Source organism: Capra hircus, chromosome 19 (genome assembly GCF_001704415.2).
Source record: "Capra hircus breed San Clemente chromosome 19, ASM170441v1, whole genome shotgun sequence".
NCBI classification, from domain to species: Eukaryota; Metazoa; Chordata; class Mammalia; order Artiodactyla; family Bovidae; genus Capra; species Capra hircus.
The window spans coordinates 50,945,107-50,969,857 of NC_030826.1; the positions used below are offsets into that span (position 1 = coordinate 50,945,107).

Here is a 24,751-nt window from a genome sequence, read left to right on the forward strand (position 1 = left end):
TCTGCAAATGATGTGACTGACAAGGGCTTAATTTCCAAAATATACCAGCAGCTCATATACCTCAACAACAAAAAAGCAGCCCAACCAATAAATGGACATAAGACCTAAGTAGACGTTTGTCCAAAGAAGACATACAGATGGCCAAGAGACACGAGCAAAGATGCTCAACATCACTAATTATTAAAGAACTGCAAATCAAAACTACACTGAGGTACCAACCTCACACTGATCAGAACGACCATCATTAAGAAGTCTATAAACAAATGGTAGAGTGGGTGTGGAGAAAAGGGACCTCTCCTACACTGTTGGTGGGAAACTGGTGCAGACACTATGGGAAACAGTATGTAGAGTTGCCCTGTGACCCAGCAATCCCGCCCCTGGGCATCGATCCTGAGGAAGCGGGAATTCGAGAAGATAAATGCACCCCTATGTTCACAGCAGTACCATCCACAATAGCCAAGACACAGAAAAACCTAAGCGTCCACTGACAGATGAATGAGGCAAAAATGATTATATACATAGTGGAATATTACTCAGCCATAAAAAGACCAGAATAATGCTATTTTGCAGCAACATGAATGGACCTAGAAATTATACTAAGTAAATCAGAAAGACATCATACGATACCACTTATATGTAGAATCTAAAAAATGATACAAATGAACTTACCTACAAAAGAGAAACAGACTCACAGAGAACAGGTGTGGTTGCCAAGGGGGAGGAGGGATGGGTCTGGAGTTTGGGATTAACAGATGCAAATTATTATTTATAGAATGGATAAACAAGGTCCTACAGTAGTGCAGGCAATCAGATTAAGTATCCTATGATAAACTATCAGAAAATAATATAAAAAATGTACATGTATGTATAAATGAATCACTTTGCTGGATGATAGAAATTAACAGCACTATAAATCAGCTACACCTCAATTTAAAAACCGGAAGGACTGGTGGCAAATCCACACTGTCACCTGCACCAGGAAGATCTTCCCCAAGGGGATGCCCAGCTCTCAGTCACACTGTCTGTGTTTCCTCCCCCAAAACAGTGTGGCCATGGAAGCGTGTGCTGTGTACACCCTGCAGGGTCAGAGGAAGCAGGCGGCGGCTGCAATTGCTCCAGGCCTCTGGGGCAACTCTCTCCTGCAAGCCCTGGCCAGAGACTCTGGGGTGGGACACCCTTACCCTTTAGCACCAGGGGAAAGGGCGAGGCCCCCATGGGTGCCCACTACCTTTTGGAACATTCTGTGAAAGAACAAGCTTATAAGCCACTCCGAGGAGGACACTTTAGTGACCCAGGGTGGGTGGCTGGGGTCAACGCTAGGATGACAAAACAGGACAAGATTTGGACTGAAGCCACTGTCGATCCTCCTGTCCTGCAAACATCTGTCACGGCCGGGGGCGGATGCCGGGGCCAGTCAACAGTGGACCACCCAGACACAGAACAAGCGCTTCTTAACCCAAATGGGAGACATCGGTGTGCGCGAGGGTCAGAGCTGTCAGGGTGCTGGGGCTCCTCTCCCAAGGAGGGCCACGAGGCACTCTGGCAGAGGACCAGGGGCTGGGCTCTGTCCCCCTGAGCAGAGACATAGGGACAGCGGCAGCTTTTCCACAGAATCCATCTGTCGTCTTGGATGGGGGCAGGCCTGAAGTCCTGGGTGTAGTGAAGGCAGGGGTGAGCCAGGCCCCCTACCCTTTTGTCCCCTCTTCCCAGTCCTCTGCAGACCCCCTGGCCTGACAGGGTGGGACCCTTGCAGCTGAGCAGCGTTTGGGTCCAGCCTCCCGAAGACGTTCGTCACTGAGGATTTGGGGGAGTCACCTTCAGTTATCTTCTGAATCCACTTCTTGAATGAGAAAGGGGGTGGTTCTGAGAACACCTGGGCAGCGCGAAGTGCGGCTTGTATCCTGGAACGACTCCAGAGCAGAGAAGGCACGGAGGGCAGTTACAGCACATATTTCAACTTGCGCCCAGACCTTTTCCTCTTACAACGTGTCTTCCACACTTCAGAACGTCGGCCCTTCTGGACTTGATTTGGTCTCTTCCCCAGAGCTGTAAGCTTGGGCAAAGCTGAGCAAGGTCCCGCAACCAACCAGAGGCGCCTTGTGACACCCCTGCCCCGGGAGAACCGTCCGAGGACAGGCCGCGGCCAGCGTGCTGTGTGCTCCCCAGCCCACTGTGCCCCTGGGGCTCTGTTCCAGGCAGGGGCCACGCCAGCCTCCCTGGGCCTTCATCCCCTTCCAGTACCTCCAGGGGATGAGACCCACTGGGCCCTGATAACTCAGAGGGACCACAGGGGCAGCAGAGGTGGGGGTTGCTCGGCTGGGGGCAGGAGATGCAGGTGTCTCAGAGCATCTCGTAAAGGGAGAGACAGAGGCAGAGGAGAAGGATAGCCCAGGTCATTCATGCTAAGCCAGCGTCAAACTCATTTCCCCCCACACCACAATCTGAGGAGCACTTGTCTCCAGAGAATCACACTGCAGGAATCCAGGAATCACACTGCAGCTCAAGAGAAGGGCAGCAACATCAGTAAACACCAAACAACTTATAACCCTGGTGGTTCAGTAGTTAGGACTCTGCACTTCCACTGCCAGCGGCCTGGGTTTGATCTCTGGTTGGGGAACCAAGATTTCACAAGCCACGCAGTGTGGCCAAAACCAAACCCAAAACAAAACCCAACAAAGGTAGCAAAGAGGGAGGGTCCAGGCCCTGCTGGAGCGGCCCAGATGCCCATAGGGAGGTCAGCATCACAGTGACTCTCAAGGGGGTGAAGGGACCACGATCTTGGTAAAGGGCCATGTGTCAGCTTCACACGGCAGTCTTCCCAGGGAGCGGGGCTGGGGTGGGATGGGGAGAGCAGCGCTGCTCTGACCCAGGCACAGGCACCCAGAGCGGTGGGTTCTCCCCACCCGGCTGCCAGTGCTTGCTTTCCAGAGGCGCCAGGGAAAAGACCATCACCAGGTGGGAGCTGGAGGCGGCCACTGGGGCTGAAGCTGGAAAGCCTGACATAGCCCCTCAGGCACTTTGGGGCAGAGGGGAGGTGAGCGTGGGCACAACGGGCAGCAGGGCCACCGCCTGCCGGGCAGAGGCGTGTGCCTGCGCCCCCCACATGCCTGTGGCTCTCTCCACAGCCATGGCAGTCCCCAGACCCGTCCTGGTCTCCCTAGCCCTCAAGGGGCTTTGATACTCACCAGCCCAGGAGCCAGCCAGGCCAGGTTCAGATCCATGCCCAGAGACTGGTCTGAAGGGCACTCAGCCCAAGGAGCCCAAAGCCAGCCTGGCAGCTGATCACCAGGCTCCACCCCGATTGTGGCCAAAGCACCCAGCAGAGGCACAGGGAACCCAGACAGAGGGGCAGGCCAGACCCGCCAGCTTCCAGAGAGAGGAAACCCAAGAGCCCAAGGACAGGTCCAAGGGAAGCGAAGGCCGGAGCTGAGAGCAGAGGCAGGCTCAGCAGACCCCGGACCCCGCTCTGGCCCAGGTCAGAGGGTCTCCGGAGCTGCTGGGAACATAGGCTGGCCAGCACAAGAAAACCAGGGCAACTTACTAACTCTAGTCAGGGGCCGCTCAAAATCTGGCCACTTCCACATCGGCACTGCAAGGAAACACAAGGGTTGGTTGGTGCGGGTAGAGCGGCGGGGAGTGAGGGCTGAGGATCCCGAGGAGACGCAAGCTGGATGGAGGATGGGGGCTCCTGGCAGTTAGGCATGCTGCCTGGAGCCAGAACCACCGAACGCAGGGTGGAGCTGGTTGTCCAGCCCTGGGAGGGTGACCCGGGGTCAGGCCCACGCAGCTCTCACCAGAGCGGGGGCCTCCCCATCTGTGCCCAGGGAGAGCCACGTGGGCCAACACTATCTGCACCTTGGCTATTCTGTCGGCAAGGTGGCCAGGCTTGCACGAGGCCCAGAAGCACGCAGCGGGGCTGGAAGGAGGCGCCACACTCAATTAGATGCAATAAATAAAACTTTTATTCAAACAACTGCAGTACAGGGCACAATTCAGATTAAAAAAAAAAAAGGGAAAGGAAACAGGAAAAATATTTTCAGCACTTTACATCTTCATACAAGTTTTGCGGTTTTGTGTCTACATTCATCCATTGAGCATGGAATCCCCTGGATTTGAGATCTTTTAGCAAAATTAGAACACCAACATAGAAGGTTCCTTTTTTTTTTTTTTACAAAGGTCCATGTTCTGGCTTTGTTTTCTCCTTAAATTATAAAACAGGGTCTGTCTGCGTCTTGAGCTGCTTCTCTCACACACGCTACCAGGCACGTCCTAGTCCACGGGAGGGGGCAGGAGGGTTTGGCTAAACCACATCAGAAAAAGGAGCGTCCACAGCTTCACGGGGGCTCCCGCGGTGGGAAGGGCAGAGCAGCTGCGCCCTCGCTCACTTCCCAGATTCAAGGCGTGAAGAGGCAAAACCAGTAGCCACTCAGTCCAGCGTGTCTGCTTCTGAAGCCACCGAGACACACAAAGAGACGAGAGCGTTTAGGGAGGATGCGGCGGGGTGCCCAGAGCCGCCCTTGCTCCGTCACAGGCTGGTTAAGAGAAACGATTTCCAGAACACGTGGGGGCGGGGGTGGTCTCTGGAGGTCTTTGGAATGTCCGAGTGCGGCCGGGCCCCCTCCCTGCCAGCGCGCTGTGCGGTCGCGGCCGTGGTGCCCAAGGCTGGCACCGCGCTCTGGTCTGCCCATCGTTCAGTGGTGTCGGGACCAGGGAGCCGTCAGGGGCCCGGCCTGGCAGGCAGGCGTGCGGGGCCGGGGCCTCCCTCACAGGAGCGGCCAGCTTCCTCAGGAGGCTCCCCCGGCTCGGCCCCAGCCCCTCTCTGGGTGCAGCCTGGCAGAGCGCCCCAGGGTCCAGAGCCTCTCGGAGCCCACAGCACCCCCTCTCCCGACACAGGTGCCAGTGTGCGCGGGGGTCGGGTGCGAGATAACAGTGCGTACACCGGAGTCCATGCATGTCTGTTTTTGTTTTTCAGGAAAAAAAGAAAAAGTCCTTTTCCTGTTTTTCATCTTTTTGTTGTTTTTTTTTTGGCTTTTTAAAATTTTTCTTTTTCTTCAAACTTTAGACCTGGCTCATGGTGAGCCTTCAAAGAGGGACAGCGCGTCATGAGCACGGCGGTGGAAGGGGGACTGTGGCGAGGACGCCCCGCCTGGCGGGACGCGCGGGGGCGGGTGTGTAAACACAGGGAGCGGATATGGGGCAGCACCATGGACCCTGGGGGATCAGAGTCTGGGGTCACCAACCGAAAGGCGGGGAGGGGGCAAGTGGGAAAGAAAAACGACCCAGGAAGACACCGACGAGAGCGGAGGAGGAGACCGATGGAGACCAGACAGCCCGGGGGGCGGGGGGGCGGCGGGAGCTCTTCTGAGCAGCTGCCCGGTCAGCGTCCTCACACTGTGGACACCAGCGTGCCGCTGCCGCTGTGAAACAAAGCACAGGACGCTGCCGGGCCGCACGCCTCCCCGCGGCCGGCCGCCTGGCCCTAGGGAGTGGGGCAGGAGACCCCAGGGCTAGGGCGCAGCCCAGCTCGGGGCACGGACAGAGGAGCCCCACTCCTGGCCAAGAAGAGATGCCTGGACGCCAGGAAAGAGCCGGGCCGCGAAGCAACCAGGCCAAGAGGTCACGCGGCGGTGGTGGGCAGCCCAGGGGCCTCCCCAGGAGAGGAGAGACCAGAGAGGGGCTGCAGTGGGTCCCTGGCTCCAGCCTGGGCACAGGGCCAGTCCTGACTCCCACTCACCCACAAGGGGAGCATGAAGGCAGCTCCGGCAGGGGCCTCTTTCCCCATGAGGCGATATCTGGGGATCCCCAGCTGCTGCCAGGGGTCAGGGCATCCTGCACTGAGGGCCCTGCCCTACAGAGCGGACTGGGGAGGGCACAACAGGGTGAGGGTCAGAGACCAGGCACCCCAGGCCCCGCTCACTGTCTCAGAGTGGAGACACTGAGGTCTCCAGCCAGGCTCCAACCAAGCAGGCCTGGGAGAGGGACCACCCGACTCCAGCTTCCGGTGGGACGGCTCCCCACCGCCCACAGCTCCCGAAGACGAGTCTGAAAATCTCTTACCTGCTCACGGCCCGTGCCCCATAATCATCCAGACCCTGGTGAGGAAAAGACAGAAAGCGTCAGGCTGGGGAGCTAGGGGCTGAGGCGGGGCCTGCAGGACAGGGGTCCCTCCTGACCCCAGGGTGTGTGATGCTGCCTGCGGCTGAGGACACGAAGAGCCCCTCCCACCCCCAGCAGGGCCCTCCCCGATTCACAAGGATGCTTCCTTATCTGGCCAGTGGCCAATGGAGAGCTCACACAAGACAGGTCACCTGATGACCTCCTTCCGCACATGTTCCCTGTGGCCCTTAGCCGTGAGGGTCATGTGATGAAAATCCTGGCATGTGAGGGCTTCCTAGAGAACCCAGAGCCTGAAACCGTGGAGGGTGGAGAGTGGAGGGTGGGATCTGGGTGGGGAAGCTGGGCTGGCAGAAGCTGATGCAGGGAGGGCAGCCTGTCTCATGAAAGCCTGTGCTGGACCCTGGGCCAAGCGTCCCCCTGAGCCCCAACATTCCCACTGTAGCTGCCTGGCCCCAAAGAAGCTGCTGCCCCAAAGCCACTGAGGGGTACTGGGGACACCTTCCTCCACTCTCTCAGCTTCAAAACCAAGTCCAAAGACTGGAATGCAAGAGCAGCAAGCAGTGGTCAGACCCCTCCAGGCCTGGCCAGCTGTGCCATGCGGCCTGGGTAGGGCTGGAGAGGGACTGGGGTGTCTCACAGCTCAGCAGGTGGGCCCCGTGACCCCTGAGGTGCCACAGCTCCCCCAAGGCTGGATCCGCCTCGCCCTCCCTGCTGTTTGCCCTGACCCAGCCTCACTATCTCCAAAATGTTCCATCCAAAGGCCCAGCCACACCACCCACCTCACCCCACTCACCACCTAAGTTGTCTCAAATCACGTGCTCACTGTGCCTAAATCATCAGTTCCCTAAAGACACCCTGGACACCTCATACGGTGCGCACCAGCTGAGCCCTCCTCGTGGCAGGGAGGGGTGGGTGAGGCCGCTCATGACAGCCACCAGCCACGGACATCCGGACAGGGCGAGTCGGCCACCACGTACCCAGAGCCCTTCCCTGCCTTGCCCACTTCTGATGGCACACTGTCAACATGGGAGGCCCCCGGGAGCACCCCCACCCCCGTTGTTGGCTCAACTCTCTGTCTGCCCAAATTCCAGAGAAATACGAGTTCTCTTTGATTCCTCTCCCCCGACCTGGGTCCCCTGGCCCCCAGGTGGAGTGAGGCCCCGACCTGGAGACCAGCATGGAACAAAGTTGCTGGCCCCTGCCCACCATGCCACCACAGCAAACGTCCTAGAAGTCTGGGCCCTCTCCAGCCCATGAGCTCCCCAGCAGAGCTGTGGGGACCGTCCACACTCACATCATGGGCCCACCTTGACCTGAAGACCACCCTGCACTAGAGGACCCGCAGGGTATCAAGGCCTTGATCTTCCCCCTCTGGCTCCCTGGTTCCAGGTAGGCTGACCACACATGCCTGGTCCTGCCTCCTAAGAGCCCAGACGCATGCTAACTAGAAGGTTCTGGTCACATCTCAGGCAGAGACAGGGCACTCAGCCACGACTGCAGGAGCTTCCTGGGTCTCAGGGAAGGGGCTTCTCCTCCCAAGAGGTGGCGTCCAGAGTGATCCCCAGGCTGGGGGGAGGGCAGACAGAGGGGTTACCATGCTTCTCTGGAGCCCTGAGACTACAGAGGACGCTGGGCTGTGACCCCTGAGCAGATCACTACAGGGGTGTGAAGGCCAAATCCAAAGCTCCAGAGCACCAGGCCTTTTGGTGGAGGCACCCTGTACCCGCCCACCTACAGACCCCGCCACCGCCCCGCACTCACCTGCGAGAACGCGGGCACGGCCACGCTATAGGGCCTCTGCTTGAAGGCGCCGGCTGTCTGGGTGGGGAAGGCCCGGGAGGACGTCCCGTAGTCGGGGGGCGGGAGGGCCAGGTCCTCCTTGTCCAGGAGATTACCCGTGCTGCTGCTCTTGCCCTGCTGCAGGCTGCGGGGGTGGGCAGGGCGGTCATCCGGGCCCACCTGGGCCCCCTGCTTCCCTTGGCCCCACAGGAGGGCGGAATGGAAGGCAGCAGTGATGCTGCCTGGGTGGGCCTGGGCCTCCCCCAGCCCCCGCCCCGCCCCCTCTTAAGAGCAGAGTGTGAGGCATGCCAGGGTGGTAGGGGGAGCCCAGTTCACCCTTGCAACTGTCTCGGGTGAGCCCCCGCCCCACCCCACCCCACACAGCTCTCAGACACCTCCACCCCTCACAGCACCTCCACACCCCTGGACCCAAGGGTCTCAAACGTGCAGCCCCTGCCCCGAGCTACAGGCCACCTGCCCCATCAGCATGCTCACCTCATGTGCAACCTGTCCCCGCCGTCGCTGTCTAGGACTCGGGTGTAGGAGAAGGGAAACCAGCCCCGCCTGGAACAGGAGGCCCCGTCAGAGTGCATCAGCTGGCCCCAGGTCCCACCCGTTCTCCCGCCCAGCTGCACGCATCTGAGGAGGGGGCACAGCAGGGGCTGTAGGTAGGCGGGTTCAGGGTGCCTCCACCAAAAGGCCTGGTGCTCTGGAGCTTTGGATTTGGCCTTCACACCCCTGCACACACTCCAGGGAGACCAGGAGACCCCACTGGGGCATCCATCCAGCTCTGAGCCACCCTGCCCTGGACGGGAGTGGGGCTGTGGGTGAGCAAAGGTGCCAGGACCGAGCAGGGCTCTAACCTCTTCAACAAGTAGGATGGAATTCCTGGCTCAGCTCCACATGGCTGCAAAGCCACAGCCCCAACAGGAGAGGCTGCCTGGAGCCCCCATGGGGAGGGTGCCCCTTGGCAATCAGAGCTGCCAACCCAGGGTGGCGCTTGCCAGGAGGCCAGAGCCAAGCTCAGCCCAGCCTCTCCCTTCCTGGTGGAGGCAGGCTGATTCTGCCCCGGGCAGGGGTCTCTCAGCCCACCAAAAGACACACGCACGATGGTGGTGGGTGGTGGGAGCAGTCGGAAGGGACAGCCCCTGACCTGGGCATCTTCTGGCTGAGCAAGAGCCAGGCGTTGGCATAGCCTCTTGGCAACAGGTGTCAAACTGAGCTGTGAAGGTGTGGCCCGTGACTCAAGGCCACTTCTAGAACCCTCACAAGGGTGGCTCATGTGCACAGAAAGGCTCTGCGGTGGAAGGCTGGCTTCTGACTGGGAGGCCATGCGCACACGTGGGGTGCCGGGCTGAGTCAAGGGACATAGAAGTGAGGGCTGGTGGGGGCCTGCGGCCACGTCTGTCCCTCCTAATGGACCTGTGGGACCTGGATAGTCAGTCTGAAGGAGGACCCAGAGCCAGGACGCAGGCACCCGGGTCAGGAGGCTGACGCCCCCGCCAGACTCACATCTTGGTCTTCTCGCTCTCGCCGTAGTGCCAGCCATCTCGGGCCTCGGGCACCAGCAGGGTGATGAGGTCGCCCTCCTTGAAGCTCAGCAGGGTGCTGTTGTCCCCGGCCGCGTGGGAGAAAATGGCCTTGACCCGCATGCGGCCGTTGCGCTCCAGGCCAGCGGCCATGGAGCTCGAGCGTGGCAGGGTCTTGTTCTCAGCTGCCAGGAACATCAGGGCAGGTGTGAGGGGGAGCTCCACCGCACGCGGGAAAGGGCGCGGTCACCCTCCCGTCAACTCAGCTGTCCAACCGTGGGACGCTTGGAGCCCCCAGGTGGGCCTGGAGGTGGGCGGCCCACCCTCATGGATGACTGCCAGGCCTCCAGGGCTGTCTGGCTCAGACTCCGGAAGGAGCTGGGAGCTAGGGTGCATGTGGATGTGGCCTCTGACCCGCCGCTCATTAGCTGGGGCAGTTCTCTGGGTCTTAGGCTCAGCTTTCCCATCTGCTAATGGGGAGACCCTCACAGGCCAAGGCCCACTGATGGGGCTGCAGGATGGGGAGTGCTGTCCATGGCAGATGGGCTGGAGGCAGGGCAGGGAATGGTCCTACGGTCAGCAAAGTGCCCTCCAGCGTCACCCATCCGCTCCTGTCACTGGCTGAGCTGCTGGCATCCCTGCACCACCCTGCCCTACCACACTCATTTCACGGGGGAGCCTGGTCAAACTCAAGGATCCGGGATGGAAATCTCAAAGCGGTCCCCAGGGTGCTGCACACACGTGTGCCTGTGAGCCTCTGGGCTCCCCCCAGCCTCCCCTCGGGGATGCCGTGACTGCTGTGGGCCGGGTGGGCCTGGGGCCCCCGTGGAGCGCTTACTGGTGGCGTAGCTGTTCTTGGGCGCAACGCTTTTGCGCACGGGAAGCGTGTTGGAGTAGGAGTCACTCAGTTTGCTCTGAGACTGTGGGGGAGACGTGGACTTGGGCTGGGCAGCCTTGCGGTCAGCCCACGGGTTGTAGTCCTCGCTGTCTGGGCCCGAGACGCCGTTCATGACGGGTGCATTCTCCTGGGCAGACAGCCGCTGTTGAGAAGAGGTGGCGTGGGTGCGGTGTGGCAGGAGGGCCTGGGCCCGGCAAGGCCCCCTTTTAGGGCACCCCAGGATGCCAACCACCAGCACCAAGGGGAACCATCCCCACACCCACAGAACTTTCTGAAGCGAGGACTTACCCCCACAAACGGGGCCAGTTCGGGGGGCACTGGCAAGGGCTTGGCCCCCGGAATGGGGTCTGAGATGACCAGGCTGGACTTGGAGGCCGACAGCCCGCTGGGGAGGACGGAGCCGTTGCTGTTGCCCATCTGCTGCATTAGCTGCACGGCGCGGTCGGGGATCTTGTTGGGGTCGGCGCAGGCCTGCTGCCATAGCGGCAGCTTCTGCGCCAGCAGCTCCTTGCCCTAGAGTGGAGGAAGCCGAACAGGGTGGGTGTGAGGGCCAGCCTCAGGCTCCCGCAGCCGGGGGGCTTCCCCGCAGGGCTGGGAGAGGCCAGGGCTTGTGGTCCACCTCACAGACACAGCCCCTTGGCTCCCAGATGGCACCAGGTGGCTCCTGAAGAGACACACCCAACCCCAGGTGGGCACACCTGGCTGGGGCTGCTCTTCGCCAGGTGGGGTGCCTCAACCAGGTGAGCCACCTCTAAGTCCCTGACTCCCGACCTGGGAAAGGGCCGGATATGGTATAGCATGCCCCCCAGCTGAGAGACCCTCAGAATGAGGTCAAACCAAGGCCTGACCCAAGAGGGGCCTCCCCAGGGGCCTGAGGGAGTTGAAAGAACAGGGGCCCACGTGGTCAGCCATGGAACAGGATAGGCTCTTTGTGGTGAGGTACCAGAAAGAGTGCTGTTCAGGTAGACTTGAGGGCCAGGAAACCTCACAGGGACAGAGAGGGGACTGTGGGGAAGGGACAGAGCTGCCCAGGGCCCAACTGTGGTCCGCGCTCCCCCACCCCAACCCAGGGGCCCTCGAGCCCAGCTGTCCCTCCAATGTGCTCTGGGGTCTGCCCAGGACACAGGGGGCTAGAGGGCACAAGGGCCTGATAAAGCACGAGGAAGCCCCAGGCCTGACCAGGGTCCCAGGGTGGGGGTGTGGCCAAAAGCAAGACACTAGCCTGAGACCCGCTGCAGCCCATTCAGGGGGCCCGGATCCACGGCATGGACACACTTAGGGCCCTGGAGATGGCTCTGCCTCCCGTCCTAGCCCTCTGGCCAAGGCGGGCTACCCTCCCTGCGACATGTGATACAACTGTGTTTCCACGCAGATCCCAGACCCACCTTGGGTGGAGCTTAGGGCAGTCAAGGTCTCCAGGACCTTGGACGGGTCTGTCCGGCCCTCACTGTCTCTCCTCATTTATCTTCCCACTTCTTTTGGCCTGTGTCTGGGGCAGGGAGGTGGCGCCCACATGGGAAAGCTGGGGGATGCTGGACAAACAGCCCTTCAGAGCAGGCCAGGGCCCCTCCCCCAACTTCTGGTTTAGTCCTGGGGCCAGCACACCCCTGCATGAGGGCTGGCTGCTTATCTGCATAGAATGTTTAACTGGAAAACAGCCAGGGCAGTTGGCTTACATGTCAGTGGCCACATTCCCTGTGCACTGGCCCAAACTGAAGAGAGTTACAATCCAGCCTCTGGCTGAAAGGAACAGTTGATGGGTCTGGGCTGGTGGTGAAAAACTGGATCAGCAGGAACCCTCACCAACAGGGACAACTCAGGGCTCCCCCTCAGTTGATGGCCCTGTCACTGTCAGGCCTGAACCCAGGCAACAGGGAAATGTTAGCTGCCCGCTGCTAGGAACAGCAGGTGGGGCTCTGCCTTCATGCCCTGGTGCCCCAGACCCGGGGCTTTTGCCTTTCTCAAACCTCCTGGGGGGCTGGGGTCCAGTTTCTTGGGAAGTCATCTCGCATACACACGATCTGCCCTCCCGCAGGAAACAGAGATGGTGACATCCTGGAAAAGGATGGCTTTCCTGCTTTCCTTCTAGCACGGATGGGTCCACGCTCTCCTAAGCAGCCATAGGGCCCAGCGGCCACCAGAGGGCGCACATGCCTGCCGCGTGGCTGCTGGAGCCGCGTGGGCGCTGCGGTGGCCTTGCCGGAGCACTGCGGCTCTAGCAAGCACCTCCCCGCTGCCAGCCAGCCCTCCAGGCACAGGACCTGAACGCAAAGTCTCACGCGGTGGGGTGGCCCCACCCTGACCCTGCAGAGGACAGAAGGCCCATCACTGTCCTTGCGCTGCACCTGTGGCAGCAGCAGACCCTCGGGCAGGCCCAGGCAGGTAGGAGCCTCTCCGTGGAGGCTGAGGTCATCTGTCAGCCTGGGGACCAGAAGCTGAGTCAGATCAAACACATGTGAGGTGCTACCCCCAGAACCCCTTTATGGAAAAAAGGACACAAATGAGGGTTTCCTTGGTTGGCTCGGGCTGCCTAACCACACCTAAGCTCTCAGAACATTCTGGAATGTTCCAGATGACACCTCTGATCCCACTCCAGTTCCTACCTGTGGACTACGGGGAACAGAAGCCCCACTGAAGCTATCTGTTTTTTCAGGGGAGATGATGTGTCCTCTGGGTGGTGCTGGCCTCGGGGGGCTAAGCTGGCCTCTATAGGGGCTGGTACTACAGCACCTCCCAAGGAGCTTGCTCCCTGGAGAAGACCTTCTCAGTGGGCTACTGATGTGAATAGTGAAACTTTAAGTGTTAGTTGTTCAGTTGTGTTCCACTCTTTGCGATCCCATGGACTGTAGCTCGCCAGGTTCCTCTGTCCATGAAACTCTCTAGGCAAGAATACTGGAGTGGGTTGCCATTGCCTTCTCCAAGGGATTTTCCTGACCCAGGGATTGAACCCTGGTCTCCTGCATTGCAAGCAGATTCTTTACTGTCAGAGCCACCAGGAAAGCTTGAGTTACTGGTGTAACTGCTCTTAAAAAAAGCACCTGGCAATTTCTGCTGGGAGTTGTAAAACATCTGCAACCTTGACCTGGTGACTGTCCTTCCAGAACTCTCCTCCTGAGGAGGTCGAAAACGCAGTGTTCCCTCATCACAGCTCAAGGTGGGGCACGCCCCCATGTTCCCCAGGGAGGCAGTTTGTGCCAGTGAGGGCCCAGCCCCACGAAGAGCAAGTACCCACCTTGGAGTGGTAGGCGGCGGAGTTCTTGGCCACGGCGCACTGCTTTTCCACCAGGAAGCAGAACCTCCGCCTCTCCTCGGTGAGGGCGGTCTTGTAGCCGTCGGACACGTAGCTCTCTAGCTCACCCTGCTTGTTGCCGATGGCGTCGATGTACTGGGGGTGGGAGAGGCAGATAAGCCCGAAACGGGACAACACTTCATCACCACCCGTTCTGAGCAGCCCCACAGAGGGGGAGAACACTTCTTGGCCAGCCCACTGGTGTGGGCGCTTGGCTGTGTGACTCACTTTGGCCATGAGGCTATCCCGCTGAGCCACTGCCCCCTGGTCCCCTGGCAGCTGCATGTGTGGGGACCACGTGGCAGACTGCCCGGTGAGGCTGGTGTGGCACCTCCCTCAGACCCCGACACCAACCATAAAGGCCATCCCGATAGTTGGAAGACCAGGACAGCTCAGCTGGCACTGTGCATTCGAGAATGACTAGTTCACGCGCGAATCCCACGGGGGCGGGCAGAGCGCACAGTTCGATGCTACAGCACACCAGAACACTCTGGTTCTGCAGGATGGAAAGTTCCAGTAACAGTTCCACTGAGACTGGGGGCAGCTGTCCCAGGGAGGCCTGCAGGCCCCCCATGTCTGTGTGCAGCCCCGCCTCTGGGACGCAGGAGAGCCTTCCAGCCCCCTCCCTGTCTCCCCTCTCTCCCCCAAGCCCACTCCATGCTCCACAAGGGGCACAGACTCCTCTGTCCTGAACTGGGATCCCTTTCCACTGCGCTGCCGCCGGCTGGGGGGACCAGCCTTTACAGAATCAAGCCCCATCCTCCGGCAGGGGCAGACCTGGGCCACGAGCGGGCGGCCTCCCCCGCCTGACTCACCACCTCCCCCACAGCTCTGACTCAGCATGGGTGGGCGGTGCGGAGCCGGGTGGGCGCAGTGCAGGCTGTTTCTGGCCCCTCCCTGCCCTCCCCCCCACATCGCAGCAGCACGCAGCTGGAGGGCAAATGCCTGCTGGGCGTGGGCCGTCCGCAGCCCTGTCCCTAGCTCAAGCCTCTGCCAGTGTGAGCCTGCCTGCCCAGCACTCTCACCAGGACAGGGACCCTGCTCCCTCTGCACCTGCAGACCACCCTGCCTTCAACACTGAACTCCACTCTCCTCGCCCTGAGAGAGCAGCTTAAACGGGCCTCCACGTCCCCCACCCTGGAGGAGTCTGCCCTGGCCCTCTTGAGCAGCCGCAGGGCCAGCCAGGCCACAAGGTGTGCCTAACAAAGTCCGAGCAGGAGGGGAGAGGCCCTCAGGGCAGCCCTGCTGGCTGCCTCCACCAACCCCCCCACCCCCGCCCCCGTCCCCGAGCCCCACGTTATGAAACACGTGCGCACCCAGACCTCCAGCCTCTGCCCTTCCAGCCTGCAGAGTGGCTCCTCCAGGAAGCAGGAGAGTCTGCAGATGCAGGGTGCCATGGTGGGCAAGGCCATGCTGTGTGGAAGGACCCCTCAGATGCCGCCCACCAAGGGGCTGGCTCACACCCCAAAGCCCCCACGTGGGCAAGAGGCCTGAGGGTGGGAACACCTGCTGGACACAAGGGCCTGGAAGGGACAGGGCTCGCTCAGAGACAGGGACACTGATGCAGGCCCCTGCTGCCCGTGCCCCATCACCTAAACAGCAACCCGGCACTAGACCGAGACCCCCCAAGGGCCTCCACCCACTCTGCTCCGTGGCTGTCCTACCCGCTCCGGGGGACAGTGGAACATCGGTGTGGCCTTGCAGGCTTCAACCAGCCCTGGACCAAGATGCCTCCCTCGGCCTGCTCTCGAGTACATGGGCGCTCCTGGGCTCAGCTGTGATCCCGAGAGCCCCCTAAGGGGCTTCTAGAGTCTCTGCAAAGCTCTAGAAGGGGAAGTTTGGGGTTTAATCCCAGTAAAAGCCCCAGCCAGCCGGTCCCTGGGGTTACCACCTCCCACCCTCCTGGGGCGCCGCTCCAGCGCCAGGCAGGCCTGGGAGGCAGGGCGGGCGTGGCGTGAAAAGGTTGAGGCCCTGAGAAGTCAGCACAGAGCCTCGAGAAGGCAGGCCCAAAGGAGGCACCCACGGTCACCTAAGCAGAGACTTTGGGGGCGGAGGAAGGCACCTCTGTGAGCGGTCACCCCAGGACAGCGGTGTAAACCGGGACGCGGGCCCCCCGGGTCCAGCCACCCTGAGCCCGCTGCTGAGGACGGCTCCTCCTTGCACCGCCCGGCGTCCCTGTCCGTCCTGCAGCCGGTTTCTGGGTTTTCAGGCTGCGGTAACGTCTTTCACCTCAATGTTCCCACTCCCTAGAGGGGAAAGAAACCGGCTCCGGGCGAGCTGGCGCGGGGTGCTGGCCTCATTAGCTGCCTGGCAGCCTCCCGTGCCGGGGGAGGAAGTGGTGGTTTATTTTTAAGATTTCCATTTATTCAAACGAGCCCCAAGATCAGCCAGAAGCAGCTCAGGTCTCAGGCAAGGACCCGGGGGCTCTCGGAGCCATGCAGTGTCTTTCCAGGACCACACCTGCCCAGGATGGGGCAGGAGACACGTCGGCCTGGCTGGGGTGCCCGGCCCAGGAGAGCTGACCCTTTCTCCTCCCCCAGCATCTGGCCAGGACCCAGGCTGCCACTTCTGTCGAGGAATAACTGCCAGCCCTCCTGACCTCCTTCCCCAAAGCTGCCTCCTTGCAGAGGGAGGCCACCACTTTGAAGGGCAGACCCTAGAAATCTAGGCCGAGTGAGGAGCTTCGCGTCCAAAGGGGCTGGAGAGGAGGATACCCCAGGCCACACTGGCCGCGGTGGGCAGGGGACATTCCCGAACATGCAGGAGCGCCCACGCTCTCTGGGACGGGCAGAGGACAGAATGTGCCTCACCCGACAGACCTGAGGAGCTCCAAACAGGCCACAGAAAATGGCCTGAGCCCATCCCTGCTGCAGGCGGGCACCGTGGCCAGGCTCCCAGCGTCCTGCCTCCCCACCCCCCACCCCTGCTCCTGGCTTAGCGGGTGCTATGGCGACGGCACTATAGAAACACCCAGCTGAAAGCATTTAAGACCCACGGAACGCTCCCACTTAGTCACCCTGGGCTGAACAGCCCTGTAATCCGAGAAGACAAAAGTGATCAGGACGCATGTCTCCTCTGCGGAGCGGCCCAGTGACTCAGAACGGGGGAGGGGCGCTCTAGCAAACACCCGGGGCTCTGGTCTCCCTCACCCGATAGGCCACCCAGCTTTCCCACGTTTCTCCAAATTTCTTAGAACCCCCATGCGGTCCCTAACCGCTGCAGCTGGGGAATGACAGTGGGATCCTTGGCCCTCAGCTGTCACTGCCCATAACCATCACTCCAAGGAGACAAGGAGAGAACCCCGGCAGCTGTGATGGACAGAAAGGAACAGCTGGAATGGGATGCCCCCAGCTGTATCCAGTCACTGGGTACATTCTGGGGGCAGCCAGTGGCTTCCCTGGAGCCCGCTGACCGGGCCTGTGTCCCTCTCTGGTCTGATGCACCCTGTGCCCAGGCCAAGAACAGGACGGCCAGCCTTCAGTTCAGGGGATTGTTAAGAATCTTAAGCACAAGAGCTCCAAGCAGGGCTGGGGACCAGGGCTGAGCAGAGGGCAAGTGTGCCCTCCTTCCTGTAGGCCAGCAGGCGGAAAAGCCAGCAGTCAGCAGTACGGGGCATGTGCTGTGGGCACATTCTCAGGCAGAGAGCGCAGTGCCCCTCGCAGGCGACACAGACCTGGGGGCCCAGGCTGCCATTTTCCCGAGAAGGGGCCCACAACCATCACTAGATTGGCAAGGGGTTCTGTGACCAAACAGATCCCACTGCCCACGCGCTGCCGGGTGCACTTACCCACTGGAGTCCAGGAAGAATGTGCTGGGAGGGGCATGCCCACCGCATCCCCATGCCCAGACCCCAGGAAAGAATGTGGGGCCACTTCCGTCCACACCAGTGGGCTGGACACGCTGACAAAAGCCTTGAGGCCCAAGGGGACGGGTCTTAGTAACCTGTGAGCACCCTGAGCCAAGGCCTTCGGTGGCTGCTGGGATCCATGCCACCTGGGTCTGGGGTCTGCTTTGCTGCCCTGGGACCTAGAGGAGGGCAGAGCCGGGGCTCCCGTGCCCACTTGCTGGGTGGCCAAGTCTCTGGACCCTTCGGGTCTCAGGTTCCTCAGGGGCTGAGCCAGAATGTCACCACCCAACTAGGCAGCCCCTCCTCACGTGACCCCAGAGGTTTCGCAGGTATGGAATTCACATCCAATTTCAAAGACTCAGCAGGAAAGAGACGAATGCAACCCACATCACTAGTACCTGTTGCAATGATTACATGTCTAAATAACACTCTAGACATGTTCTGCCCAGTAAAACGCTTTTCCCGTATCACATTTATTATGTACCCACCTCTCAGTGCAAAAAGACAGGTGCCACGTGCCTGGCGCTGCCCCCAAAAGTCCTCTCAGCCCTGAAAGCAGAAGATGCTCCAGATTTCTCAGTGTTATCTAGCCAGGCAGCCCACTGCAGGGGGGGGCTTAATATGGGGAACTGGGGGTAGGTACGGGGCGGGGGGGCAGAGTCCCCCAGAGGACCGAGCAGCTGATGCATCTCTGGACCCAGAAGCCCTAAGAGGATACTCTGGCTTTTCAGTTGCTAAACCCAGAGGGCCTCTGCTTATACTCCAAGGAAAGAAAACATCCCACTGCTGGGATGTCTTGTCCATAGATGCCTTTCGCACTGAAGAGCTCTTTAAAACGAGAACAGCAGACACACAAGGGGCTTAAACCACTGCAGTCAAAGCTTATGTGTTATCAGGACCAGCCTCTGCCATTACTGTTTTTGAAGATCTAAATTACGGTTATTTTGTTTTTGCTTTGTTAATTACACATCCCTTTAAATAGAACGAATCTCTCCCCTTTCTCAGACCGCAATCTGAGCCCAGGGAGAGGGAGCCGACTGCCGGAACCGCCTGCTTCAGTCAACACCAGCCCCGGCGACAGCCCACATCTCACAAGCTAGAACACCCGAGGCCCTGCTCTCAGCATCTCAGAGAGGGAGAGCGGAGGATGGCTCAGGACGCAAGGGGGGCTCTCGGCAGTTCTGGGTCCCCTGGCAACCCCAACCCCAGTGGGTGGGTGGGCTGGGGTGGCTGGGCCATCTGCTCTCCTGACAGCAGGAGCCTGTCAGAATCAGCAGCTCCAAGGACCAGGCTGCTAAGGACCTGGTGCTGGGCGGGCAGGGATGGTCGAGGGCCCTGGCCCGCTGCACTCAGGTTTGGCCCACACTGGGGGTGACCCTGCCCCACATCTATGCCTACCCATCTGCCTCCAGCCTTCTCTTCTTGGGCTCTCACCTCTCCACTGCGGTCTCAGTGGCCCCTCCCTCAGAGCCTGCACACGGGTAGGAAGGACACGCTGTGTCCCCATGACCCCTGCTGGTCACACGTCACACACCAATGTGAATCCCAAAGGCACGTTGACTGCTGGGTTTTCTAACAGTCACGGTGCCCCCTTGGAGGCCGAGGACTCCTACCTAATCAGAGCTGGGCGGGGGGTGGGGCTGAGGGAAACAGAAACGGAAGAAATCCTTGGCCAGGTCCTGCAGGATCTGTGAGGGGAACGCGTACCCAGAGTCTGGCCAGCCCCACCTTCCCAAAGGGCTTGACCTGGGACGGCTCATGGCACAGCCACACCCCAGCCCAGACCCTTCTGTCAGAAGCCCAGGAGACCACCGAGAAGCCAGGGGGGCAGCTGCCCATCAGAATCACCTCGAAGTTGGAGAACCTGATGCTCAGGCTACGATACAGCTATGCACCCAGGCCTGGGGGGGAGGACCCCGGGCCAGAGACGGCGCCAGACAAGGCCTGTGACCACACACTGTCAGACACGCGGTGCGTCCTCCACGACCGCCCCCTGTGGCACTTCTGCACCTGTGAGCACAGCGGTGCAGAGGTGTGGAGCGTGACCTCACCACGTGGTCAGCACTTGGGGCACTCCCTACTTCTAGAAAGAAGCCTGCGTCCTAGTTTGCGCCCCAAATGCCTCTAAGTGCCTAATTCCTGACCTAAAATCAGTTCTCTTCATGGAAATCCCAAAACACAGTCTCAATTACCAGCAGTTCCTGAAGCTGGCCGGCTCTGACCCAGTCCCTGTCACGGGGAACCTGTCACAGACTGACTGGCGGTCAGTCTCCCCCCGCACCACCCATGGAGCATGACCCGCGGGCACAGCCCCACCTCAATGCTCAGTGCAGACGGGCCGCTCGGCAGCAGTGGCGCCTTGGGGAGGCGTGTGGCTGCTCCAAGGGTTGACCTCTGCCTGGCAGGTGCCCAGAAGCCTCTCTACCCTCCCTGGTGAGTGTCCTGTCCACACTGAGGTCTAGTCAGAAGCGGAACATGTGGGCCAGGGGCTCCAGAAGGCTCACAGGTGACCCCAGGGATTGCCCCAGGCAAGCCCACCTGTCTCAGGAGCTCTGGGCGCACACCCACAGCTGGACACCAGAGCCACAGGGCTCCATCAGTCTGGGTGCCCCATCTCCTCTGCCAAGGGGTGTCACAGTTCAGGTCAGCCCAGGCTGTGGCTTGGGGATGCCCAGGTGGGGCCCCTGTGCCAGCCATGGGGCTTGGGATCACCCCTACCTGCACATACTGCCCAGTGGGGCACATACTGCCCACTGGGCCACACATGGCCCAGACCCTGGTGAAGGTCCCAGGGTGCAAGAGACTCTGGGGACGCACAGAGGCTCCGAGGGAGCCAGGGGTCGCCAGTGCCTGGGGTCCTTGCCCACTTCCCCAGGGGTCCACAGTCCGGAATCCACCCCCACTCGGTGATAGTACACGAGTACACCTGCTTGCAGCGAGCACGTCTAGCGGCAGGGTCTACTGCTCTCCAGGGCAGGGCCGTGAACTACAGTCTGGATGGGCGGAGCTGCCCCCACGGCTCATCTGCTACTGGCTGGCCTGTGTGGGAGCACTGCGGGTGGAGGAGTGTTCTAAGAAACAGACGGGGAGGGCAGAGTCCTGCTCCCCCCCTCAGTAAGTCTTTAACAAGCCACTTCCTGTAACTCGCAGGACCTTGACCAAGGCAAAGGGCCAGGCCAACTCAGCACGCCTGCCCTGCCAGCCAGGCACTCTTCCCAGGGAAACGGTGGGGAGGGGAGGGCTGTCACACCAGAAGGGCCCAGGGCCTGTCCAGCCCCCAGCAGCCGCACCTCAAGGCAGACATCAGAGCCTGGCTCCTGGGCCAGGTCCGCAAAGGTTCCAAGAATCAGAACAGCCCCAGGTGCTGAGGAGCCCTCAGATGCTCGGGTGGGCTGGGCATCCCCACAGGACACCAGGCAGACCAGAGCTGTCCACGGGACCGGCGGCTGGTGTCCCTTCCACCGGCTCAGAGCACACCAAGCGCCCGCCCTCTGCCGCACAGACATGGGGTGAGGGACTCTGACGACCCCCAGCCTGGCCTCTCAGGTTCAGCATCACCGGGGAACAAGAAACACTCGTCGGACTGCCACTCTGCTTCCTGCCCTTAGAAGACAACTGGAACAACATCACGTACTGCCTGTTACCACGTGAGCAGCCTGTGCTGGACGCCGGGAGGGACAGGGTAGAACAAAGCCCTACCCCGCCCCTGACCGGAATAACCGAGGCTACCAACACTGCAATAGCACCCTCAGGAGGCTAAGGCGCAGGTAGAGAAGAGGGATGGGGGTGGGCTTGGGAAAGTGAAAGATGCTAGAGAGAGGCTGGAGCTGGGTTATCACTGCAACTCTGTGAGAAACTCGTGAGGAAGGAGCTGCAGAAGCCTGCTCCCCTGCAGGCGTGGCCGCTTCCCGCATGGCGGGTTGCGGTACTCAGCTGTCACCCCCTGTCCATCCTCTCCACCAGGAGCCCCAGGCGCAGAGAGTGCAGAGGCTGGGCTGCTCCGGGGGAGCAGGGGGCCTGCTTGTCCACACCTTACTCAAGTGGCCAGGAGCTGCCTCGTGGCCCCAGAGGGCTCCAGAGGTGCTTGAGGGCAGTGGTGTTGGCACCAGGGGGCATGCCATGCAGGGAGGCCCTGATGGTGTATGTGGTGCCCCCAGACTTGCTGCCCTGATGGCCGGCAGGAAGAGCAGGGCTTTAGGAGCGGAGGGTCCACCCCAGCGGTCACCCCATGCTTGTGCCCAGGAGAGCTTCCACTGCTGACCGGGTTGCGGGGGTGGCTGTCCTGTTTCTCCTCCTCGGACGCACGACCTTGGAGAGCAGCGTCTGGGCCCGATCTATGTCAACTGGCGGCGGGGTTCTGGTGAGTCAAGTGTATCGGGGCCATGCCTGTCACAGGCCACGCTGTCCTAATTCCTTGCCCCCTCCCCAGCACACAATGCCTGCAACCAGGGCTGTGCCTCCCGTGTCCTGCAGTGCCATCTGCCTCACACCGCAGGGCCCCCAAGACGCTGAACGGGCCAGTGTCTGCCTGCTGAAGGCTCTGAGCCCACGCTGGGTGTGGGCATTCGTGAGTAGCAAATCAGAGTAGCGGTCTGAGGTCTCTCTCGGAGGCAGGAAGGTTCCTTGTGGGTTCTGCTCCTTTGGCGGAGAGCCATGGCACCCACCGAGGCTGCAGGACGGGGCTGCCAGCTCTGGGATGTAGGGCACCCCCACTGGAAATCCTCCAGGAGAGTGGAGCCTGGGTCTGATCCATCAGGAGGGCCTGCCCTTCACTGCTCTCTGAAAGGACCGAGAGTCCTGACACTGTAACAGGGGCCTGAGCCCTCCAGCGTGTCCCTGCAGGCAGAGCGCCCAGCACGTGCAGCTAAGTCCTACCTGCAGCTCCTTGTCCGAGTATTTCTGTGGGTTTTTGCTCCCTTGGCTCTTTTTGCGGAGTTTCTTCAGCTCGGCTTGGCACTTGTCCAGTGCGTCACCTTTGCTCCTCTGCTCCGTCTGGTATTTCTTCAGTGCAGCCTGAGAAACAAATGCCAAAACAACGTGGGCAGTGAGCCTGCGTGCCCCTCCCGCTCTCCACAGGGCCACAGCAGCCCAAGCTCGTGGATGGCACGACTTTCTGCGCACCCTGGAGATAAAGATCAGGGCTGGGACTGCCAGCTGGGCTTCCCTCTTCCACCCCAGGGCGGGAAGGGTGTGAATTCGTGTCATGAGCACCGGCTGACCCCTCGCCCTCCTGGTCGACCTGGGGGAGGAGACGGGACCAGGAACTCATGACAGCAGGTCAGACGTGTTTGTGCAGGTTCCACACTATGGCCACTGAACATCATCGTTTTTACTAAAAGCAGCTGAGAGGCAGGGGCAGAGGACCAGGGCACGCGGGGCATCCGATGCAGGAGTCCACCCACGGGGTCATGTTTGGTCTCAAAGGGGCACGAAACGTCAGAGGAGCTGCGGGAAACCACAGGACGCAGAGCTCACGGGAAGCTGGAAACCCCTTGGACCAAGGGAAGTGCTCACACAGAGCCCGAGCAGGGCAGGCAGACCAGCAGGTACGGGTGGGCTACTTACACTCAGGTACCGGGAGTCCAGCTCCACCTTCTGCTCCAGCTGTGTGAGCAGCTCGTTGTGAAAAGACTTCAGCTGGTATGGAGAGAAAACAGAGGTTAGCTCTAATGTACGCCCCGAGGGAGGGAGCCGCCTAGGAGAGGGGGCTGGTCACCATGACAAGGGTGCCCAGGACGCTGGGTACCCCCATGGGAGAGAGGAGCTGTCTGACCCGTGAGCCAATGACCCTGGTGGCCCCGCGGAAACAGGCGGCCCTGGGAGAGAGTGCTGGACTGGAGCCTGGCCTTCGTGGCCAGCTGAGTGTGAGACCCCATCTGGCCTGCGCCCTGCTCTCTCAGGTCCTCCTGTATACCCCTAGGCCCCACGATGGTCACCTCCTTCATATGTGACTTGTCTTGGGCCCTGGGTATGCCCCAGACCCGAGTGTGACCCAGGGCGGCACAGGCCTCCCTAGGGGATGCACGGCGAAGCACATGCTCACCTCCTCCCCTGCCCTCCGACAGCGCGGGCCCACCTGCAGCTGCCCCTCCCTCCTCGGGCCTCCCTGGGAGGCTGCGACTCACCATTTCTTCCAGCTGATTCTGAATCTGCCTGTGGACTTCGGCCATCTGGAAGAGAACGTCCCCTGGAAGGCAGAAGGCAGGAGAGAAAAGCAGAAGGGAAGTGAGAGCCTCAGAATCACTGCCCCATCACCCCTCCATGGCTGGGGAGCACACACTGGCGGGCCGGGCACTGGGGTTGCAGTGGTCTGGGGACCGGCAGGTGGGCAGGGGTGCCCTGGGGGCAGGGGAAGGGGTGCCTCTCCAGGTGATGCCACCCAGAGAAACGGGAAATTCTAGAACAAGGACGCACAGTTGCTTGGTGTCTCTGGGGGCTTGCGGGTATCTGCATCGGAGCCGAGGTTCACGGTAGAGGTTGGATGAGAGGCCCTACTTTTGCAGGTTTCAACCCTGCCTGCGATCCCACGAGCACTGGCATCTCCTCTCACTCGCAGGCGCCAACTACCACTGGCCCACCCACCTCGGGCCCAGGCAGAGGCAGCAGCCTCAACGAGTAGCCCGTGTGTCCTGGGACATGGTGCGGAAGGCGGGGTGACTGTAGAGGGAAGGACCCCATGGCCCAAGACACGCTATGGTCAGCAGAGCCACAACACCCAGCACCCCAATTCAACGCCGTGGTATAGAAGCTCCAGGCTGGGGCACACACAACAACTGCCTCCAATGACCCTCAGGGTCACCACCCACACCCACCGAGTCAGCACAAAGGACCTCCCTGGACAAATGGCTCACTTCCTCCCCTGCAGAGAGTGGGTCTGGAACGGGCAGTGTGGGCTGCATTCATTTCACTGGCAAGTATTTGCTAAACAGGTGCTGACCACACACTGTGACCACATGGAGGAAGGCCTGTCCCTGCCCTCGGGACCTGCTGACTAAGTGTCCCGGAGGTGCTGCCTACACCAGGATGTCCCTCCCCTCATGGCCAGGCCACTCAGGGCTCACATGATCCAGAGAATTCTTTGGGGGGCAGCCATGAGGAGCAGCCCTGGTATCCACAAGGCTTGCTAGAAAGCAGAACAGTTCCTGTGGCTCCTGCCCTAAAGGGACAATGCTGTCTGCCCTCCAAGGTCACACGGATGGCAGGCAGGTGATCCCCGGGGTCATGTTCCCTCCCAGAAACACAGTGGGGTTTGGGAGAGGCCAGCTCCTCCTGGTCATCAGGCCATTCTACCA

General features: G+C 60.8%; 1 protein-coding gene across 5 annotated transcripts in view; it reads right to left on the bottom strand.

Moving 5' to 3' along the window:
* Positions 1–24,751, bottom strand: part of BAIAP2 (BAI1 associated protein 2) — a 64,042-nt gene that overhangs the window by 2,567 nt on the left and 36,724 nt on the right. The window contains exons 4-15 of one of the 5 annotated variants that reach the window (XM_018063629.1): positions 23,585–23,646; positions 23,025–23,096; positions 22,335–22,472; positions 13,556–13,708; positions 10,612–10,836; positions 10,264–10,465; positions 9,409–9,610; positions 8,392–8,460; positions 7,879–8,041; positions 6,058–6,092; positions 3,542–3,589; positions 1,269–1,910 (exon numbers count right to left, since the gene is read on the bottom strand). In XM_018063629.1, coding sequence (XP_017919118.1) covers positions 3,562–3,589; positions 6,058–6,092; positions 7,879–8,041; positions 8,392–8,460; positions 9,409–9,610; positions 10,264–10,465; positions 10,612–10,836; positions 13,556–13,708; positions 22,335–22,472; positions 23,025–23,096; positions 23,585–23,646 — 1,349 coding nt within the window. In that variant the 3' untranslated portion in view covers positions 1,269–1,910; positions 3,542–3,561. Of the gene's footprint in view, positions 1–1,268; positions 1,911–3,541; positions 3,590–3,939; positions 5,418–6,057; positions 6,093–7,878; positions 8,042–8,391; positions 8,461–9,408; positions 9,611–10,263; positions 10,466–10,611; positions 10,837–13,555; positions 13,709–22,334; positions 22,473–23,024; positions 23,097–23,584; positions 23,647–24,751 lie in introns of those variants that run through there. The other 4 variants (XM_018063628.1, XM_018063630.1, XM_018063627.1 and 1 more) reach the window with 4 other exon arrangements.